Raw genomic sequence first — 21,716 nt, forward strand, 5'->3', positions numbered from 1 at the left:
GGTTCCCCCCCAGATGATTCCCCCCCTTCCCCAACTCTCCGACACCCCCCAGCATGGGAAGGGTTAATCCCATCCCCCTCCCGGCCTTGGAAAAAAACCTGGATTGGGAATTTCACTCCCACTGCCCCTCCCCTCGCGTCTGCCGAGGGTCACGGCCTCTGGAAAAGGGATGGGAATGGGAATGGGAATGGGAATGGGAATGGGAATGGGGAATGGGAATGGGAATGGGGAATGGGAATGGGAATGGGATGGGAAAGGGATGGGAATGGGAATGGGAATGGGAATGGGAATGGGAATGGGAATGGGAATGGGATGGGAAAGGGATGGGAATGGGAATGGGAAAGGGAAAGGGAATGGGAACGGGAATGGGATGGGAATGGAAAAACAATTCATCTCTGGCTGCGGGGGAGGCCCAGGGGGGATGGGGGGAATTATCCCGGGTCTATCCCGGGTTTATCCCAGGTTTATCCCAGGTTTATCCCAGGTCTGTCCCAGGTTTGTCCTGGGTTTATCCCAGGTTTATCCCAGGTCCATCCCGGGTTTATCCTGGGCAGGTTCATTCCCGGTTTATCACAGGTTTATTCCAGATTTATCCCAGGTTTATCCCAGGTTTATCCCGAATTTATCCCAGGTTTATCCCGGGATGGTTCATTCCCGGTTTATCACGGGTTTATTCCAGATTTATCCCAGGTCTATCCCAGGTTTATCCTGGGTTTATCCCGGTTTATCCCGGGCAGGTTTATCCCAGATTAATCCCGGCTTTATCCCGGGTTAATCCCGGCTTTATCCCGGGTTTATCCCGGTTTATCCCGGCCGGGCCCTGCAGGTCCCGAATCCCGGGATCGGCTCCCGGCGATCCCGGTCCCGCTCCGCCAGCGCCACCTGCCGGACACGGGGGGACACGGGACTGGAATTCCCGGGATGGGAATCACCGGGACAGAATTCCCGGGACAGAATCACCGGGACAGAATTCCCGGGACAGAATCACCGGGACAGAATTCCCGGGACAGAATCACCGGGACAGAATTCCCGGGACAGAATCACCGGGACAGAATCACCGGGACAGAATTCCCGGGACAGAATCACCGGGACAGAATCACCGGGACAGAATTCCCGGGACAGAATCACCAGGACAGAATCACCGGGACAGAATTCCCGGGACAGAATTCCCAGGACAGAAATCCCGGGATGGAAACCACCGGGACAGAATTCCCAGGAGAAAATTCCCAGGAGAGGATTCCCAGGAGAGGATTCCCAGGAGAAAATTCCCAGGAGAGGATTCCCAGGAGAGGATTCCCAGGAGAAAATTCCCAGGAGAGGATTCCCAGGAGAGGATTCCCAGGAGAGGATTCCCAGGAGAGGATTCCCAGGAGAAAATTCCCAGGAGAGGATTCCCAGGCCAGCGGCGCGGTCGGGAGGGGGTGGCTTTATGCAAATTAGGGGGCGTGTTTTCACACCAGCCCCTCCCATTGCCGCGTGGGCGTGGCCAGCCAGAGCCGGGCTGGGTTTCCCTTGGGGGCGTGGCCATGGGCGTGTCCCTGTTGGGGGCGGGGCCAAGGCTCGCGCTCCTGCTCCTCCCCGGCTCCATCAAAGCCCTGGCGGCCGAGTGAGACCCCAAAAATCCCCCGGGACCCCCCGAACACACCCGAACCTCTCCGAACCCCCCCGAGCCTTTCCGAACCCCCCGAAGCCTCCCGAACCCCCCCGGGACCCCCCGAAGTCACCCGAGACCCCCCCGGGACCTCCCGAACCCTCCCGATCCTCTCCGAACCCCCCCCCCGGGACTCCCGAATCCACCCGAACCTTTCCGAACCCACCCGGGACCCCCAGAACCTCCCCGAACCCACCCGGATACACCCGAACCTCCGGAACCCACCCGAACGCACCCGGGACCCCCCGAACCCTGCCGAACCTCCCCGAACCCACCGGAATCCCCTGGGACTCCCGGGACCCCCCCGAGACCACCCCGGGACCCTCCGAATTCACACGGGACCCTCCGAACTCACCCGAACCCCCCCGGGAACCCCCGAACTCACCCGAACCCCCCCGGACCCCCCCGGGACTCCCGAACCCACCCGAACCTCCCCGAACCCACCCGGGACCCCCCGATACCACCCCGGGACCCTCCGAATTCACACGGGAACCCCCGAACTCACCTGAACCCCCCCGGGAACCCCCGAACTCACCTGAACCGAACCCCCCCGGACCCCCCCGGGACTCCCGAACCCACCCGAACTCACCCGAACCCCCCCGGATCCCCTTGAGTGGCCTTGGGGTCCCCTCCCTGCCCCCCCCTCCCCGGGATTTGGGGTCACCTCGGGGTCCCCACCCCACATCAGGATCCTTTTTGGGGGGAGATCCTTTTAAGGGGGATCTTTTTGGGGGGGATTTTGGGGGGATTCTTTTAAGGGGGATCCTTTTTGGGGGGATCATTTTTGGGGGATCCTTTTTGGGGAGATTTGGGGGGGATCCTTTTCAGGGGGATCCTTTTTGGGGGAATCTTTTTTGGGAGGATTTTTTGGGGGGGCCCTTTTTGGGGGGATTTTTTTGGGAATTCCTTTTTGGGGGGAGGATTTTTGGGGAGGATTTTTGGGGAGGGATTTTGGTGGGGGATCCTTTTTGGAGGGATTTTGGTGGGAGCTCCTTTTTTGGGGGGGATCCTTCTTGGGGGGATCCTTTCGGGGGGATTTTTGGGGGATCCTTTTTAGGAGGATCCTTTATAGGGGGGGGATTCTTTGGGGGGATTTTGGGGGGGATCATTTGGGGGGGATCCTTCTGGGGGCCTCCAGCTCCTTTTGGGGCTGGAGAAGGAATTTGGGGTTTTCCAGCCGATTTTGGGGTGCTGCCTCCCCCCTCCCCCCCCCCAGATCCCCTTGCGGCTCCTCCCGCACCCCAAAATCCCGGGAAGGGCTGGAGTGACGTCATTCCCACCCCATCGCCATCCCAAAATCTTCCCGGGCAGGGCGGCCGTTCCTGCTTTCAATCCCATTCCCAATTCCAGCCCCATTCCCAATTCCAGCCCCATTCCCAATTCCAGCCCCATTCCCGATTCCAGCCCCATTCCCGATTCCAGCCCCATTCCCGATTCCAATCCCAATCCTGCCTGTGATCCCCCCCGTTCCAGCTTCCAGCCTCTAATTCCATGTTCCAGCCCCCATTCCAGGTTCCATCCCGCCATTCCAGCTTTTCCAGCCTCATTCCGCATTCCAGCCCCCCTTTCCCATTTCCCTCAGGCCGCCGGGACGGGATGTTCCCGGGGGAGTTTTCCTGCCTCCCTCTCCAGCTTTTCCAGCCCCAATTCCCACAGGATTCCCGTTTCCAACCCTTTTTCCTTCCCACCATCCCCCTTTCCCAGCTTTTCCAGCCCCAGTTCCCACGGGAGAATTCCCATTTCCTTCCCCCCATCCCATTTTTCCAGCTCCCAGCTCCCGTTCTCCCAGCCCGCCGCGCTTCCTCATCCTCCAAATCCCGGGATTCGGCCCCGCTCCACAGCGGAATTCCCGGGAATGGGAAGGGCTGGGGGAGAGGGAGGGTGGTGGCGGCGATCGGGGATGAGGGATCAACGCCAGGAATGTTCCTTGGGATCGGCATCCCGGGGGTTAGGATTGGGAATTCTGGCTGGGAATATTCCCTTGGGATCAGCATCCCAGGGATTTGGGATCGGGAATTCTCCTGGCTGGGAATGTTCCCTTGGGATTGGAATCCCAGGGTTTGGGATTGGGAATTCTCCTGGTCAGGAATGTTCCTCGGGATCAGCACCCTGGGGTTGGGATTGGGAATTGTCTCAGCTGGGAATGTTCCTCGGGATCAGCATCCTGGGAATTCGGATTGGGAATTCTCCCAGCTGGGAATGTCAGCGAGGGGTGGAGCGGCTGTGCCGGCTCTTCCCGGTGGGATACGGACCCACAGAGCCTCGGATCCATTCCCGAGGGATCGGGGTGGGATTGGGGTGGGATCGGGATGGGATCGGGATGGGATCGGGATGGGATCGGGGTGGGATTGGGATGGGATTGGGATGGGATTGGGGTGGGATTGGGGCTGGATCCCCCCACTCCCAAATTTGTGTTCCCAATAAAGGCCCTGTGCTCATTCCATGTGGGGGGTCCGGCAGAAATTTGGGAATTCTCAGGGATGGCAAAGGACAGGGACAGGATCCAGGTCCGTGGGATGGGGACAGCCCCTGGCACCGGGATCTGTGTCCTTGGGACCAGGATCCGTGTCCCACAGGATCAGGACAGGTCCTGGCCCCAGAATCTGTGTCCTGGCACTGGGATCCATGTCCCATGGGATGGGAACAGGTCCTGACACTGGGATCCGTGTCCCTTACACCGGGATCAGAGTGCATGGGATGGGGACAGGCCCTGGCACCCGGATCCGTGTCCCTGGCACTGGGATCCGCATCCCACGGGATCAGGACAGGCCTGGGCACCCAGATCCGTGTCCCACAGGATGGGAACAGGCCCTGGCACTGGGATCCGTGTCCTGGCACCGGGATCTGTGTCCCATGGGATGGGGATGGGTTCTGGCACCGGGATCCATGTCCTGGCACTGGGATCCATGTCCTGGCACCAGGATCCATGTCCTGGCACCGGGATCCATGTCCCATGGGATGGGGACGGGTTCTGGCACCAGGATCCATGTCCTGGCACCGGGATCCATGTCCTGGCACTGGGATCCATGTCCTGGCACTGGGATCCGCCTCCCCCGGGACAGGGAGAGACCCCCAAACCCGGGGGGGCTCCCGCCGGATCAGATTTGGGACCGGCGCCGGATTCCTCAACTCCACAATTCCACAGCGACCAAACCGAGGCCGTTTCCCCTCGGGATTATCCCAAAAAACTCCGGGATCAGAGCCAGGGGCTTCAGCGGCTTCGACTCTACCTTTATTTCCCGCCCGGGGCCCCGGCGGCTCCCGGCGGCAGCGGGAAGGGTCGGGAAGGGCGCGGTGACAATTCCCCCCTGGAAGGGGGATCCGGAGGGGCGGCGGCATCGCCCGGCTACTCTCTGGGAAGGAGGGGAAAAAATCGGGATGAGCCCGGCGTTATCCCCCGGCGGGGATGTTTTCTGGGAAGCGGCCGGACTCACACGGCGTTCTCCTTGAAGCGCTGGAGCGCCTGCTCGGCCACCATCTCCATGAACCTGGGATCATCCCACGGGATCTCCCCGGGCACGCTCAGCTCCAGCGGCTCCGAGTCGAAGAGCTGCACCGTCACCTGCGTGTCCGGCGGCGCCGACGGGTCCTCGGCATTGGGAGCCTTGGACAGCACCTGGAAGCGCCGCGCCGGGGTCATCCCGCGGGATGATCCCGAGCTCCGAGGTGGGAACGGCCCCGGGAGGGCCCCTGAGCTTGGCTCCCGTCCCGGCGTTCCCGGCCGGAGCACAAAGGGCTCTTTGTGGCCGTGTCCCACTTTCCGCCTCTCCCGGCGTTCCCGAGGCCGAGGCTCACCGTGGTAACCTGCAGGAAGCCGTCGGATCCCATGGAATGGTTGGCCAGGCGGGACACCCAGCCGAACTGGCGGTTCAGCCGCTCCAGGAGGCCGGAGGTGTTGAGCATCTCCTGCTGGAATTCCCGGAGCAGGGAATCGTAGCGGCGCGTGAAGCGCTCGGCCACGCGCACGGCGTCCTCCAGCTGCTGCCGCAGCTCCTGCTGGGACGGGTCCTCCTGCCCGCAGTCTGGGATAACAGCGGGAAAACAACGGGAAAACAACGGGAAAAACAAGGGAAAAACAACGGGAAAACAACGGGAAAACAAGAGGATAATGGGAACGTGGGATGGGATGGGATGGGATGGGATCCATGGGATGGGATCCATGGGATGGGATGGGATGGGATGGGATGGGATGGGATGGGATCCATGGGATGGGATGGGATGGGATCCATGGGATGGGATGGGATGGGATGGGATGGGATGGGATGGGATGGGATGGGATGGGATGGGATGGGATGGGATGGGATCCATGGGATGGGATCCATGGGATGGGATGGGATGGGATGGGATCCATGGGATGGGATCCATGGGATGGGATGGGATGGGATGGGATGGGATGGGATGGGATGGGATGGGATGGGATCCATGGGATGGGATCCATGGGATGGGATGGGATGGGATGGGATGGATGGGATGGGATGGGGTCAGAATGGCCCTAGGGGTTCATCCCATCTCATTATCCCATCCCATTATCCCATTATCCCATCCCTTCCCCCAGAGCCAATGGATGCATCCCAAATCCTCAATCCCCCCGCCCCGAGCCATCCCATGGCCCCCAAACCCTGAATTGTTCCTCCCATTCCCAGTTCCCATCCCCTTTCCCATTATTCCCATCCCCACCCCCATTCCCATTATTCCCATTATTCCCATTATTCCCATTATTCCCATTATTCCCATCCCATCCCCACCTCCATTCCCATTCCCATCCCATTCCCATCCCATTCCCATTCCCATTATTCCCATTCCCACTCCCGTCCCCATTCCATTCCTGTCCCCTTTCCCAGTTCCCATCCCCTTTCCCATTATTCCCATCCCCATTCCCATCACTCCCATCATCCCCATCATTCCCGTCATTCCCGTCATTCCCGTTATTCCCGTCATTCCCGTTATTCCCAGCTCACCGAGGGCCAGGATCTCCCGGCACTCCTCGCACTCATCCCGCATCCGCAGGCACCCGGCCGAGTTCCGCCGGATCTCCCGGCAAACCATCCGGTCGTTGCTGAAATTCCGGGATTCTGCGGGAATTCCGGGCCGGCCTCAGCTCCCCAAATCCCCCCCAAGCCCGGGAGCTCCCCCCAGGTGCCGGAAAATTTGGGAATTTTCCTTGGAATTTGGGCCCCTCCCGTCCCCGGGGCTGCGTCGGCAGACGGTGACGGCACAGGTGGCAACATTCCCAGAAAAAACATGGGATGCGATCCCAAAAAACCCCAAACAGCACAAAAACATGGGATGTGATCCCAAAAAACCAGAAAAATATCGGATGAAATCCCACGAAAACACCAAGAGCAAAGAAACATCGGCTGCGATCCCAAAAAATCCACAAAAACATCAGATGCAATCCCAAAAAAATAACAAACACCACAAAAACATCGGATGAAATCCTGAAAAAACCACAAAAACATCGGCTGCAATCCCAAAAAACCCCAAACAGCACAAAAACATGGGATGTGATCCCAAAAACCCACAAAAACATCGGCTGAAATCCCAAAAGAAACCCAGACACCACAAAAACATCGGATGAAATCCCGAAAAACCCCAACAGTGAAAGCATGGGATGCGATCCCAAAAAAACACAGGAAACAGGGAAAGAACATCGGCTGCAAATCCCAAAGAAAATAACGAACACGACAGAAACACGGGATGCGATCCCAAAAAAACAACAAACACCGAAAGAACATTGGATGCGATCCCGAAAAACCACAAAAACATCGGCTGCCATCCCAAGGAAAAAAAAAACCCCAAGCACCTGCAGTATTCCCGAAAAAATCACCTGCAGCATTCCCAAAGAAAAAAAAAGCCGGGAATTTTCCCCCAAGAAACCGTCAGCAATATTCCCAAAAAACCCCAGCGGCATTCCCAGGAAAACCAGAATCCTGCAACATTCCCAAACTAAAAAAGACGGGAACATTCCCAAAAAACCCAAATTCTTGCAACATTCCCAAAAAAACCCATCAGCAAAATTCCCAAAAAACCCAAACTCCCCAAGATTCCCAAAATTCCCCGTTCCCCCGACAGCTGCCAGGACTGAGTGGAGCCGACATCCCAAAATCCCGGCCCGCAAACGGCGGGATCCGGCCATTCCCGCTTTTTCCATTCCCGCTTTTTCCATTCCCGCTTTTTCCATTCCCGCAATTCCCAGGCCCGTCCCATCAGGACTGAGCTCATCCTCGGAATTCCCAAGGATTTCCCAGGAATCTCATCCCTAAACCCACCGGAGTTTGGGCATTTTTGGGAATCTCATCCCTAAAACCGCTGGAGTTTGGGGATTTTTTGGGAATCTCATCCCTGAATCCACCAACATTTTGGGATTTTCAGGAATCTCATCCCTAAAACCGCTGGAATTTGGGGACTTTTTGGGAATCTCATCCCTAAACCCGCTGGCGTTTAGGGATTTTTGGGAATCTAATCCCTAAAACCGCCAGAATTTGGGATTTCCTGGGAATCTCATCCCTAAAATCACTGACACTTCAGGATTTTTGGGAATCTCATCCCTAAACCTGCTGACATTTTGGGATTTTTTGGGAATCTCATCACTAAACCCACTGGAGTTTGAAGATTTTTTGGCAATCTCATCCCTAAACCTGCCAGAATTTGAGGATTTTCGGGAATCTCATCCCTAAACCTGCCAGAATTTGGGGATTTTCGGGAATCTCATCCCTAAACCTGCCAGAATTTGGGGATTTTCGGGAATCTCATCCCTAAACCTGCCAGAATTTGGGGATTTTCGGGAATCTCATCCCTAAACCTGCCAGAATTTGGGGATTTTCAGGAATCTCATCCCTAAACCTGCCAGAATTTGAGGATTTTCGGGAATCTCATCCCTAAACCTGCCAGAATTTGGGGATTTTCGGGAATCTCATCCCTAAACCTGCCAGAATTTGGGGATTTTCGGGAATCTCATCCCTAAACCTGCCAGAATTTGGGGATTTTCGGGAATCTCATCCCTAAACCTGCCAGAATTTGGGGATTTTCGGGAATCTCATCCCTAAACCTGCCAGAATTTGGGGATTTTCGGGAATCTCATCCCTAAACCTGCCAGAATCTGGGGATTTTTCGGGAATCTCATCCCTAAACCTGCCAGAATTTGAGGATTTTCGGGAATCTCATCCCTAAACCTGCCAGAATTTGGGGATTTTCGGGAATCTCATCCCTAAACCTGCCAGAATTTGGGGATTTTCGGGAATCTCATCCCTAAACCTGCCAGAATTTGGGGATTTTCGGGAATCTCATCCCTAAACCTGCCAGAATTTGGGGATTTTCGGGAATCTCATCCCTAAACCTGCCAGAATTTGAGGATTTTCGGGAATCTCATCCCTAAACCTGCCAGAATTTGGGGATTTTCGGGAATCTCATCCCTAAACCTGCCAGAATTTGGGGATTTTCGGGAATCTCATCCCTAAACCCGCCGGAATTTGGGATCCCGCGGCCCCGATCCCGCTTCCCAACCTTTTACCTGTCCCGAATATTCCCGAGGGATCGTCCCAGTTCCCGCGGGCGTTTTCCAGCATGCGCTGGCTGAACTGGAAGAGCGGCTGGAAGAGCTCCTGGAATCCGTGCGGGGGCTGCCGGAAAAGCGGGAAGAGCTCCCCGGAAAAGCGGCGGAAGCGCCGGCGCTCCGCCGGCTCCTCCCGGAATCCTCCGAAGGGAGCCTGGAAAAAGGGATGGAGCCACCCCTGGACCTGGGAGCTCTCCCGGAAAATCTCGTCCATCCCGTCCTCCAGAATTCCGAAGCGCTCCTCCAGCTCCTCCAGCTGCCGCTCCTGGCGCTGGTCCCGCTCCAGCAGCGATTCCAACCGCTCGCCCTCCGACCACACCGACACCGGAGACGAATTGTTCAGGAATTCCTCCAGCTGCAGCGGCACCGGCATCAAAATCCGCCCCTTCCCGGCGCCATCCAGCCGGGAATGGGATCCCGGAAAATTCCGCCTTTCCTGGTATCCCCCAGTGCTGTTTTCCCAGCGTTTTCCTGTGGTTTTCCCCTTTTTTCCCAGCGTTTTCCTGTGGTTTTCCCGGTTTTCCCCTTTTTTCCTGCTGTTTTCCTGTGGTTTTCCCCTTTTTTCCCAGCGTTTTCCTGTGGTTTTCCCAGTTTTCCCCTTTTTCCCAGCGTTTTCCTGTGGTTTTCCCAGTTTTCCCCTTTTTCCCAGCGTTTTCCTGTGGTTTTCCTGGTTTCCCCCTTTTTTCCCAGCGTTTTCCTGTGGTTTTCCTGGTTTCCCCCTTTTTTCCCAGCGTTTTCCTGTGGTTTTCCCGGTTTTCCCCTTTTTTCCTGCTGTTTTCCTGTGGTTTTCCCAGTTTTCCCCTTTTTTCCCAGCGTTTTCCTGTGGTTTTCCTGGTTTTCCCTTTTTTCCAGCTGTTTTCCTGTGGTTTCCCTGGTTTTCCCTTTCTTTCCCAGCGTTTTCCTGTGGTTTTCCCAGTTTTCCCCTTTTTCCCAGCGTTTTCCTGTGGTTTTCCCGGTTTTCCCCTTTTTTCCTGCTGTTTTCCTGTGGTTTTCCCAGTTTTCCCCTTTTTTCCTGCTGTTTTCCTGTGGTTTTCCCGGTTTTCCCCTTTTTTCCTGCTGTTTTCCTGTGGTTTTCCCCTTTTTTCCCAGCGTTTTCCTGTGGTTTTCCCCTTTTTTCCTGGTGTTTTCCCGGTGTTTTCCTGTTGTTTTCCCCCCAGTGTTTTCCTGGTGGTTTTCCCGGTGTTTTCCTGGTGTTTTCCCCAGCAATTCCTCCTTTTCCTCACAGACTTTTCCTGGTGTTTTCCTGGTGGTTTTCCCTGTGTTTTCCTCTTGTTTCCCTGTTGCTTCCCCATTGTTTTCCCCTTGTTCTCCTGGTGTTTTCCCATTGTTTTCCCACTGTTTTCCTGGTGTTCTCCCCATCATTTTCCCCCTTTTTCCCCACAGAGTTTTCCGGGTGTTTTCCTCATTATTCCCCTGTTATTTCCTCATTATTTTCCCATTATTTCCCACTTCTTTCCCCCCTTGTTTCCCCCTTATTTCCCCATTCTTTTCCCTGTTGTTTCCCAGTGTTTTCCCCTTTGTTTTCCCATTGTTTCCCCCTTCTTTTCCCCATTTCTTCCCCATTATTTTCCCATAATTTCCCCATTATTCCCGTTATTTCCCCATTCTTTTCCCCCTTTTCTTATCATCATTTTCCCCTTGTTCTCCCCATTATTTCCCCCATAATTTCCCCACTTTTTCCCCTCAATTCCCCCATTATTTTCCCCGTTTTTCCATAATTTCCCCATTATTTCCTCATTCCCTCCCCATTATTTCCCCCCTTTCTTCCCCATAATTTCCCTATAATTCCCCCATAATTTCCCCCGTTCTTTTCCCATAATTCCCCCATAATTCCCCCATTATTTCCCCCATTTTTCCCCCATTCTCTCCCCATTTTTCCCCCATTAATTCCCCCATTATTTCCCATTATTACCCCATAATTTCCCCATTACTCCCCCATAATTTCCCCATAATTCCCCACCATTCCCCCATAATTTCCCCATTCTCTTCCCATTCTTTTCCCATAATTCCCCAATAATTCCCCCATAATCTCCTGGTTATTTCCCAGTTGTTCCCCAGTTGTTCCCCGGTTGTTGCCCAGTTGTTCACGGGTTATTTCCCGGTTGTTCCCCAGTTATTCCCCGGTTATTTCCTGGTTATTTCCCGGTTGTTTCCTGGTTATTCCCAGGTTGTTTCCCGGTTATTCCCCGGTTATTTCCCGGTTATTTCCCCCATAATTTCCCGGTTGTTCCCCGGTTATTCCCTGGTTATTTCCCAGTTATTTCCCCATAATCTCCTGGTTATTTCCCGGTTGTTTCCCGGTTGTTCCCCAGTTCTTTCCCATTTTTTTCCCAGTTATTTCCTGGTTATTCCCCGGTTATTTCCCAGTTGTTCCCCGGTTGTTTCCCAATTATTCCCCCATAATTCCCCATTTGTTTCCCGGTTGTTCCCCGGTCATTCCTCGGTTATTTCCTGGTTGTTCCCCAGTTATTCCCCGGTTGTTTCTCGGTTATTTTTCTGTTGTTCCCTGGTTATTTCCCGGTTGTTCCCCCATAATTCCCCGGTTGTTTCCCGGTTGTTTCCCGGTTGTTTCGGGCTGACCTGGCGGCCCAGCAGCCCGGCCCCGCTGTGGCAGGTTCGCGCGTACAGGCGGAGGCAGCGCTGCCTCAGGCAGGGCTTGCAGCGCTCCCAGAGCTCCCGCGCCTCCGGCCCGCAGCGCTCGCCCCGCAGCTCCAGCTCCTGCTCCTTCTGCCGCGCCACGCGCAGCGCTTCCTGCCGGGAATGACGCCGGATCAGACACACCGCGTTCCCGCAGCCACCGCGACGCATTCCCGGAGCCCCGGGATGGCATTCCCACAGTTCTGGCATGGCATTCCCAGAGTCCCGGGATGGCATTCCCAAAGTCCCGGGAGCTGCTGATTCCCGGCACGGCATTCCCAGAGTCCCGGCACGGCATTCCCGGAGTCCTGGGACGGCATTCCCATAGTCCTGGGAGCCGCTGATTCCCAGCACTGCATTCCCGGAGCCCCGGGATGGCATTCCCAGAGTCCCGGAACAAACCGATCCCAATCACAGCATTCCCAGAGTCCTGGGATGACATTCCCAGAGCCCCGGGAGCTGCTGATTCCCGGAACGGCATTCCCAGATTTCCAGGATGCACCGACCTCCAGGATGGCATTCCCCATTCCCGGGACATTCAATCCCTGACACAGCATTCCCTGTTCCCTGACTCAGCATTCCCTGTTCCCAGAATATCCAATCCCTGTTCCCTCACACAGCATTCCCTGTTCCCAAAATATCCAATCCCTGTTCCCTGACACAGCATTCCCTGTTCCCAAAATATCCAATCCCTGTTCCCTGACACAGCATTCCCTGTTCCCGGGACGGCATTCCCTGCTCCCGGAACAAACCGATCCCAAACACGGCATTCCCAGACTCCCGGGACACCGCGACCCCCAGGATGGAATTCCCAGAATCCCGCGACACTCTGATCCTGACACAGCATTCCCAGAATCCTGGGACACGCCATTCCTGGTACGCCATTCCCAAAATCCCTGTAGACAGCGGTTCCCGGCGCACATTCCCAGAGTCCCGGGAGACAGCGACCCCAAAGATGGCGTTCCCTGTTCCCGGGATATCCAATCCCTGACACAGCATTCCCAGAGCCGTTCCCAGGATCCAGGACACACCATTCCCACCATGGCATCCCCCATTCCTGGTCCATCCCATTCCCAGACCATCCCATTCCCAGGAAAGCATTCCCCGTTCCCAGTCCATCCCATTCCTGGGCCATCCCAATCCCAATCCCGTTCCCATTCCCATTCCCATCATTCCCAACCCCACCATTCCCACCATTCCCATTATTCCCACCATTCCCAGCTCCTTCCCATTCTGGATCCCGTCCAGCTCTCTCATCATTCCCGTTATTCCCGTTATTCCCATCATTCCCATCTCCTTCCCTCTCCGGGTCCATTCCAGCTCTCCCAGCAGCTCCCATTCCCAATCCCATCATTCCCACCATTCCCATCATTCTGTTATACCCATTATTCCCACCTCCTTCCCACTCCGGGCCTTGTCCAGCTGTCCCATCATTCCCACCATTCCCATTATTCCCACCATTCCCACCATTCCCATCATTCCTGTTATTTCCCTTATCATTCCCATCACTTCTTTTCCGCTCCATGCCCATTCCAGCTCTCCCAGCAGCTCCCAATCCCATCATTCCCATCATTCCCATTATTCCCATTATTCCCGTTATCATTCCCGTTATCATTCCCATCACCTCCTTCCCACTCCGTGTCCATTCCAGCTCTCCCAGCAGTTCTTGTTCCCAATCCCATCATTCCCATCATTCCCATCATTCCCATTATTCCCATTATTCCCGTTATCATTCCCGTTATCATTCCCATCACCTCCTTCCCACTCCGTGTCCATTCCAGCTCTCCCAGCAGTTCTTGTTCCCAATCCCATCATTCCCATCATTCCCATCATTCCCATTATTCCCATTATTCCCGTTATCATTCCCGTTATCATTCCCATCACCTCCTTCCCACTCCATGCCCATTCCAGCTCTCCCGGCAGTTCCCAATCCCATCATTCCCGTTATCATTCCCGTTATCATTCCCGTTATCATTCCCGTCATTCCCGTTATTCCCATTCCCATCACCTCCTTCCCACTCCGTGTCCATTCCAGCTCTCCCAGCAGTTCTTGTTCCCAATCCCATCATTCCCATCATTCCCACCATTCCCGTCATTCCCGTTATTCCCATTCCCATCACCTCTTTCCCACTCTGTGTCCATTCCAGCTCTCCCGGCAGTTCCCAATCCCATCATTCCTGTCATTCCCGTTATCACTCCTGTTATCATTCCCGTTATCATTCCTGTTATCATTCCCGTTATTCCTGTTATTCCCATCACCTCTTTCCCGCTCCGTGTCCGTTCCAGCTCTCCCAGCAGTTCTTGTTCCCAATCCCATCATTCCCATCATTCCCATTATTCCCATTATTCCCATTATCATTCCCATCATCTCTTTCCCACTCCGTGTCCATTCCAGCTCTCCCAGCAGCTCCCAATCCCATCATTCCCATCATTCCCATCATTCCCGTTATTCCCGTTATTCCCATCATTCCCATCTCCTTCCCTCTCTGGGTCCATTCCAGCTCTCCCAGCAGTTCCCATTCCCAATCCCATAATTCCCATCATTCCCATTATTCCCGTTATCATTCCCGTTATCATCCCCATCACCTCCTTCCCACTCTGTGTCCATTCCAGCTCTCCCGGCAGTTCCCAATCCCATCATTCCTGTCATTCCCGTTATCACTCCTGTTATCATTCCCGTTATCATTCCCGTTATTCCTGTTATTCCCATCACCTCTTTCCCGCTCCGTGTCTGTTCCAGCTCTCCCGGCAGTTCCCAATCCCATCATTCCCATCATTCCCACCATTCCCGTCATTCCCGTTATTCCCATTCCCATCACCTCTTTCCCGCTCCGTGTCCATTCCAGCTCTCCCGGCAGTTCCCAATCCCATCATTCCCATCATTCCCATCATTCCCATTATCATTCCCATCATCTCTTTCCCACTCCGTGTCCATTCCAGCTCTCCCAGCAGCTCCCAATCCCATCATTCCCATCATTCCCACCATTCCCGTCATTCCCGTTATTCCCATTCCCATCATCTCTTTCCCACTCCGTGTCCATTCCAGCTCTCCCAGCAGCTCCCAATCCCATCATTCCCATCAATTCCCATTATTCCCGTCATTATCATTCCCACCATTCCCGTTATTCCCGTTATCATTCCCGTTATCATTCCCACCATTCCCGTCATTCCCGTTATTCCCATTCCCATCACCTCTTTCCCGCTCCGTGTCCGTTCCAGCTCTCCCGGCAGTTCCCAATCCCATCATTCCCGTTATCATTCCCGTTATCATTGCCATTATCATTCCCGTTATTCCCGTTATTCCCGTTATTCCCATTCCCATCACCTCTTTCCCGCTCCGTGTCCGTTCCAGCTCTCCCAGCAGTTCCCGCCGTTGTTTCCCGCTGTTTTCCAGCAGGGATTTCATCCGTCCCACTCCGCGCAGCGCCGCCTCCAGCTCCGCGTCCACCGCCCGGCTGCCCGCCGCCGACAGCTCTGATCCCAAAAAACATTCCCAAACATTCCCAAAAAATTCCACATCCCAAAGGATTCCCTCCACCGCCCGGCTGCCCGCCACCGCCAGCTCTGATCCCAAAAAACATTCCCAAACATTCCCAAAAAATTCCACATCCCAAAACATTCCACATTCCAAAACATCCCAAAAAATCCCAAACATTCCCAAAAAATTCCACATCCCAAAGAATTCCCTCCACCGCCCGGCTGCCCGCCGCCGACATCCCGAAAAACATTCCCAAACATTCCCAAAATTCCACATCCCAAAAAATTCCACATCCCAAAGGATTCCACCTTCCTGGCTGCCCACCGCCAACAGCTCTGATCCCAAAAAACATTCCCAGAAGTTCCACATCCCAAAACATTCCAAATCCCAAAATTCCATCCCCAAAAAATTCCATCCCCAAAAACATTAAATATCCCCCAAAAACTCCATCCCAAAAAACTCCAAATCCCAAAAAAATTCCATCCCAAAAAACTCCAAATCCCAAAAAATTCCATCCCAAAAAATTCCAAATCCCAAAAAAATTCCATCCCAAAAAACTTCAAATCCCAAAAAATTCCATCCCAAAAAATTGAACATCCCTTGGGAATTAAAACCCCCCAAAATTAAACATCCCCAAAATTTAAATGCCTGAAAATTAAATTTTCCCCTAAAATTAAATCCCCCCAAAAAATCCAAATCCCCCCCCAAATTAAAACCCACCTAATTAAATCCCCCTAATTAAACTAACCTAATTAAACCCCCCAAATTAACTCCCCCAAATTAAAGCCCCCCAATTAAATTCCCCCTAATTAAATAGCCCCAAATTAAAACCCCCAAAATTAAAACCCCCAAAATTAACCCCCCCAATTAAACCTCCCCAAATTAAAACCCCAATTATATCCCTCCTAATTAAACCCCCCAAATTAAAACCCCAAAACCCCCCCAAATTAAAACCCCCAAATCAAAACCCCCTAATTAAACCCCCTAATTAAACCCCCCTAATTAAATCCCCAATTAACTCCCTCCAAATTAATCCCCCGAAATTAAAACCCCCGAAATTAAGAACCCCTCCAAATTAAAACCTCCCTAATTAAATCCCCCCAAATTAACCTCCCTAATTAAATTTACCCTTAATTAAAACCCCCCAACTTAAATCCCCCGAATTAAATCCCCCAAATTATCCCCCCGAAATTAAATCCCCCAAATTAAACCACCCTAATTAAAACCCCCAAATTAAAACCCCCCAAATTAAACCCCCCCCAATTAAACCCCCCAAATTAAAACCCCCCAACTAACCCCCCAAATTAAAACCTCCCTAATTAAAACCCCCCAAAATTAAAATCCCTCTAATTAAATCCCCCAAAATCAAAACCCCCCTAATTAAATTCTCCTAATTAAATCCCCCCAAATCAAATTCCCCATATTAACCCCCCCTAATTAAACCCCCCCAAATTAAACCCCCACTAATAAAAACCTCCCTAATTAAATTCCCCAAATTAAAATCCCCCTAATTAAACCCCCCAAATTAAAACCCCAAAAATCAACCCCCCAAAATCAAACCCCCCCTAATTAAACCCCCTAAATTAAACCCCCCCAAATTAAAACCCCCCAAATTGAAACCCCCCAAATTAAACCCCCCTAATTAAATTCCCCAAATTAAAATCACCCAAATTAAAACCCCCGAAATTATACCCCCCCTCAAATTAAAAGACCACAAATCAAAACCCTACAAATTAAAGCCTCCCTAATTAAATCCCCCCAATTAAAACCCCCCAAATTAAACCCCCCTAAATCCCCCAAATTAACCCCCCCAAATTAAATCCCCCAAATTAAATCCCCCCTAATTAAATCCCCCCTAATTAAATCCCCAAATTAACCCCCCCCAAATTAACCCCCCCTAATGAAACCCCTCCTAATTAAATCCCCCAAATTAAAGTCCCCTGAATTAAAACCTCCCTAATTAAACCCCCCAAATTAAAACCCCCGAAATTAAAACCCCCTCAAATTAAAAGCCCCCAAATCAAAAACCCCCAAATTACAGCCTCCCTAATTAAATCCCTCCAATTAAACCCTCCAAATTAAAACTCCCCTAATTAAGCCCCCCTAATTAAACCCCCCAAATTGAAACCCCCCAAATTAAACCCCCCTAATTAAATCTCAATTAAACCACCCCAAATTAAATCCCCCTAATTAAATCCCCCCAAATTAAATTCCCCATATTAACCCCCCAAATGAAACCCCCCAATTAAACCCCCCCAAATTAAACCCCCTTAATTAAATCCCCCAAATTAAATTCCCCAAATTAAACCCCCCCAAATTAAACCCCCTAAATTAACTCCCACCAAATTAGCCCCCCCAAATTAAGCCCCCCAAATTAAACCCCCCAAATTAAAAGTCCCCTAATTAAGCTCCCCTAATTAACCCCCCAAATTGAAATCCCCCAAATTAAACCCCCCAAATTAAACCCCCCAAATTAAATCCCCCAAATTAAACCCCCTTAATTAAATCCCCCAAATTAAATTCCCCAAATTAAACCCCTTAAATTAACTCCCACCAAATTAGCCCCCCAAATTAAGCCCCCCAAATTAAAACCCCCCCAAATTAAGCCCCCCAAATTAAAACTCCCCTAATTAAGCTCCCCTAATTAACCCCCCCAAATTTAAACCCCCCAAATTAAAACCCCCCAAAATTAAATCCCCCCCAAATTAAACCCCCAAAAATTACCCCCCCTAATTAAATCCCCCCAATTAAACCCCCCAAATTAAAACCCCCTAATTAAATCCCCCCAAATTAAATTCCCCGTATTAACCCCCCAAATTAAAAGCCCCCAAATTAAAAGCCCCCAAATTATAATCCCCCAAATTAAACCCCCCCAAATTAAACCCCCCCAAATTAAACCCCCCCTAATTAAACCCCCCCTAATTAAATCCCCCCCAAATTCCCCTCCCCCCCCCGTTTCTCTCACCCTCCAGTGGGGGGAGGGGCAGCAGCGCCCGCGCCCCCCCCCAGGCCAGGAGCGCCCCCAGCAGCAGCAGCGCGCGCGCCATCGCCTGAGGGGGCGGAGCCTCAATGGGGGGGCGTGGCCTCGGGAGGGGGCGTGGCCTCGGGGAGTGATGTTTGGGGCGGGGCCTCAATGGGGGCGTGGCCTCGGGGAGTGATGTTTGGGGGGGGGCCTTAATGGGGGCGTGGCCTCGGGGAGTGCTGATCGGGGGCGGGGCCTCGAGGGGGCGCGGCCTCGGTGGGGAAACGCGAGGGGGCGTGGCCTCGGGGAGCGGAGACTCGGGAGCGGGACATTGGGGGAGTGGCCGGGGGGGCGTGGCCACGGGAGTGATGATGGGGGCGTGGTCTCAGAAGGGGCGGGGACTCGGGGAGTGAAGGCGGGAGCGTCGCTTTGGGGGCGTGGCCTCAGCGAGTGGGGCGTTGGGGCGTGGCCTGTGTGGGCGTGGCTTAAGGAGCGGCGGGGCCCGCCCCTCCCCCACCCCTCCCGGGGCTCTGAGTCCCCCCCTCCCCCCTCCCCCCCCCTCCACAAGGAAATAAATCAAATAAACCAAATAAAAAATGGAATTTGGGGATCGGCGCGAGCCCGTTCGGGAGGGGGGAGGAAGGGGGGGCTGGGTCTGGGGATCCCGGGATTTGGGATCTGCGGGGTTTGGGATCAGGATTTGGGAATCGAGATTTGGGAATCGAGATTTGGGATCAGGATTTGGGGATCAGGATTCGGGGACTGGGATTTGGGAACCGGGGTTTGGGGATCCCGGGGTTTGGGATCTGCTGGGTTTGGGATCAGGATTTGAGGATCACGGGATTTGGGATCAGGATTCGGGATCAGGATTTGGGGATCGGGATTTGGGGATCAGGATTTTGGGACCCCGGACTTCGGGATCTGCAGGATTTGGGATCTGCGGGATCCACTCCTCCCTCACCCCCCGTGTTCCCAAAAAAACCCCTCGGGATTTTGGGAATGGGAGCTGCCCAGTTTTGGGGGGTCCCGGATTCTCGGATCCCGGGATTTGGGATCCGCAGGATCCGATCCAACCCTGCCCCTCCCCCACCCGTGGGAACGGCCGCTGGCTCCGGGATTCCCGCAATTCCCGCAATTCCCGCAATTCCCAACCCCCCCTTCCCAAAATTCCTGAGAAATTTGGGCCCGCAGCGGGGGGGGGCTCCAATCCCAACCCCCTCCCCGGGACCCTGCGGCCGCTGCCAGCCCCAAAATCCCAAAAATGCCCAAAAATCCCAAAAATCCCCAGCCCAAAAATTCTCCAAAATCCCCAATTCCCAAATAAACCCAGCCCAAAAAACCCATCCCAAAAATCCCCAGCACAAATCCCCAAAATCCCCAGCCCAAAAAAACCATCCCAAACCCCCCCAAATCCCCCCCCAAAATCCCAAATCCCAAAAAAGCCCTCCCAAATCCCAAATATCCCCATCCCAAAAAAACCCCAAAATCCCATAAAAACCCTCCCAAATCCCAAATAACTCCCCCAAATCCCGAAGAACCCCCCCAATCCCAAATCCCCGATCCCAAATCCCGAATTCCCGAATCCCAAATCCCCAAATTCCCGAATTCCCGATCCCAAATCCCGAATTCCCGAATCCCAAATCCCCAAATTCCCGGCATGGAATTTGGGGATTCCCCAAAAACCGGCGGGAGGGGGGGGGGAGGGGAAAATAGGGAAAAACGGGAAAAATGAGGGAAAAATGAGGGAAAAAAGGGGAAAAAAAGGGGAAAAAAGGAAAAAAAGTGGAGAAAAAAGGGGGGGGAAATTGGGAAAAAATGGGGGGAAAATGGGAAAAAAAAAGAGGGAAAAGGGGGGGGGAAGAGGGAAAAAAATGGGGGAAAAGGGAAATGAGAAGGAAAAAAAAGGAGGAGGAAAGGGGGGAAAATTGGGGAAATGGGGGGGAAGGGAAAAAAAAAGGGGAAAAAATGGGAAAAAAACGGGAAAAAAAAAAGGGGGGAAAAGGGGGAAAAGAAGGGGTGGAAATGGGGGAAAAAAGGGAAAAAAAGGGGATAATGAGAAAATGAGAGGGGAAAAAGGGGGAAAGGAGAAAAGGGGGGGAAATGGGGAAAAAGGGGAGAAAAATGGGGGAAAAGAGGGAAAAAATGGGGAAAAAATGGGGAAAAATGGGAAATGAGAAGGGAAAAAATGGGGGAAGGAAAAGAGGGGAAAGAAAGAGCTGGAAAGGGGGAAAAATGGGAAAAAAAGGGGAAAAAAGGGGAAAAGAGGGGGAAAAAAGGGAAAAAAGGGGGGAAAAAGGAAAAGAACGGGTGGAAATGGGAATAAAAGGGGGAAAGGGGGAAATGAGAGGGGAAAAAAAGGGGGAGGAAAAGGAGGGAAAATGGGGAAAAAATGAACAAAAAGGAGGGGAAATGGGTGGAAATGGGAAAAAAAGGGGGAGAAAAGTGGGAAAATTGGGAAAAAAGGGGGGAAATGGGGAAATGAGAAGGGGAAAAATGGGGGGGAAAGGGGGAAAAGGGAAAAATGGGAAGGGAAAAATTAAGGAAAGAGGGGAAAGAAGGAAAAAGGGGGAAAGGGGAGAAAAAGGAGGAGGGAAAGGGAAAAAACGGGAAAATGGGAAAGGGAGGAGGGAAAAAAAGGGGGAAAAGGGGAGGGGGAAAGGGGAAAGTGGGAAAAGGGGAGGATTCCCAAGGGAAGGGATTTGGGATTTGGGGATTTGGGGATTCGGGAATTCGGGAATTCCGGGATTTGGGGATTCGGGAATTCGGGAATTCCGGGATTTGGGGATTCCGGGCAGTGCCCGCTCCGGCGCTCGGGAAAGAGGAAAAAGGGGAAGAAAAAAAGGGAAAAGAAGGGGGGAAAGGGGGGGGGAAATGGGAAAAGGGGAGGATTCCCAAGGGAAGGGATTCGGGAATTCCGGGATTTGGGGATTTGGGAATTCGGGGCAGTGCCCGCCCCGCCGCTCGGGAAAGGGAAAGGGAAAAAAAGGGAAAGAACGGGGAAAAAGGAGGGGGAAGAAGGGAAAAACGGGAAAAGGGGAGGATTCCCAAGGGAGGGGATTCGGGGATTCGGGAATTCGGGATTCAGGGAGGGATTCGGGAATTCGGGGGATTTGGGGATTCGGGGATTTGGGAATTCCGGGATTCCCGTACCCGCTCCGATGGATCCGCGGGGCCGCTCCCGGAGTTTTCCCGGAGTTTTCCCGGAGTTTTCCCGGAGTTTTCCCGGAGTTTTCCCGGAGCTCTCTTGGATTTTCCCGGAGCTCTCCCGGAGTTTCCCGGAGCTCTCCCGGAGCTCTCCTGGATTTTCCCGGAGCTCTCCCGGAGTTTTCTGGAATGGCCCCGGCGCCGCCCCCGCCCGGTCCCGTGGCCGGGCCCGTGCTCGCCTTGGCCGCGCGTCCCCAAATTCCCGAAATTCCCTCCCCTCCCCCCCCCCGAG

The 21,716-nt window shown here is 53.5% G+C and overlaps 1 protein-coding gene across 1 annotated transcript; it reads right to left on the reverse strand.

Moving 5' to 3' along the window:
- Positions 1-4,861: 4,861 nt before the first annotated feature.
- On the reverse strand, positions 4,862-21,629 carry CLU (clusterin). Its single transcript, XM_088053709.1, has 9 exons — positions 21,431-21,629; positions 18,284-18,368; positions 15,166-15,314; positions 11,784-11,954; positions 9,162-9,558; positions 6,610-6,723; positions 5,447-5,673; positions 5,086-5,267; positions 4,862-5,004 (listed from the first exon to the last, which is right to left on the reverse strand). The coding sequence occupies exons 2-9, from the start codon at positions 18,363-18,365 to the stop codon at positions 4,998-5,000; spliced, it is 1,329 nt and encodes a 442-aa protein (XP_087909835.1). The 5' UTR covers positions 18,366-18,368; positions 21,431-21,629; the 3' UTR covers positions 4,862-4,997.
- Positions 21,630-21,716: the final 87 nt, after the last annotated feature.

This window comes from Pseudopodoces humilis, chromosome 3, assembly GCF_049639895.1.
Source record: "Pseudopodoces humilis isolate 2021_Gansu_Grassland_sample_001 chromosome 3, ASM4963989v1, whole genome shotgun sequence".
In the NCBI taxonomy this organism is placed as follows: domain Eukaryota; kingdom Metazoa; phylum Chordata; class Aves; order Passeriformes; family Paridae; genus Pseudopodoces; species Pseudopodoces humilis.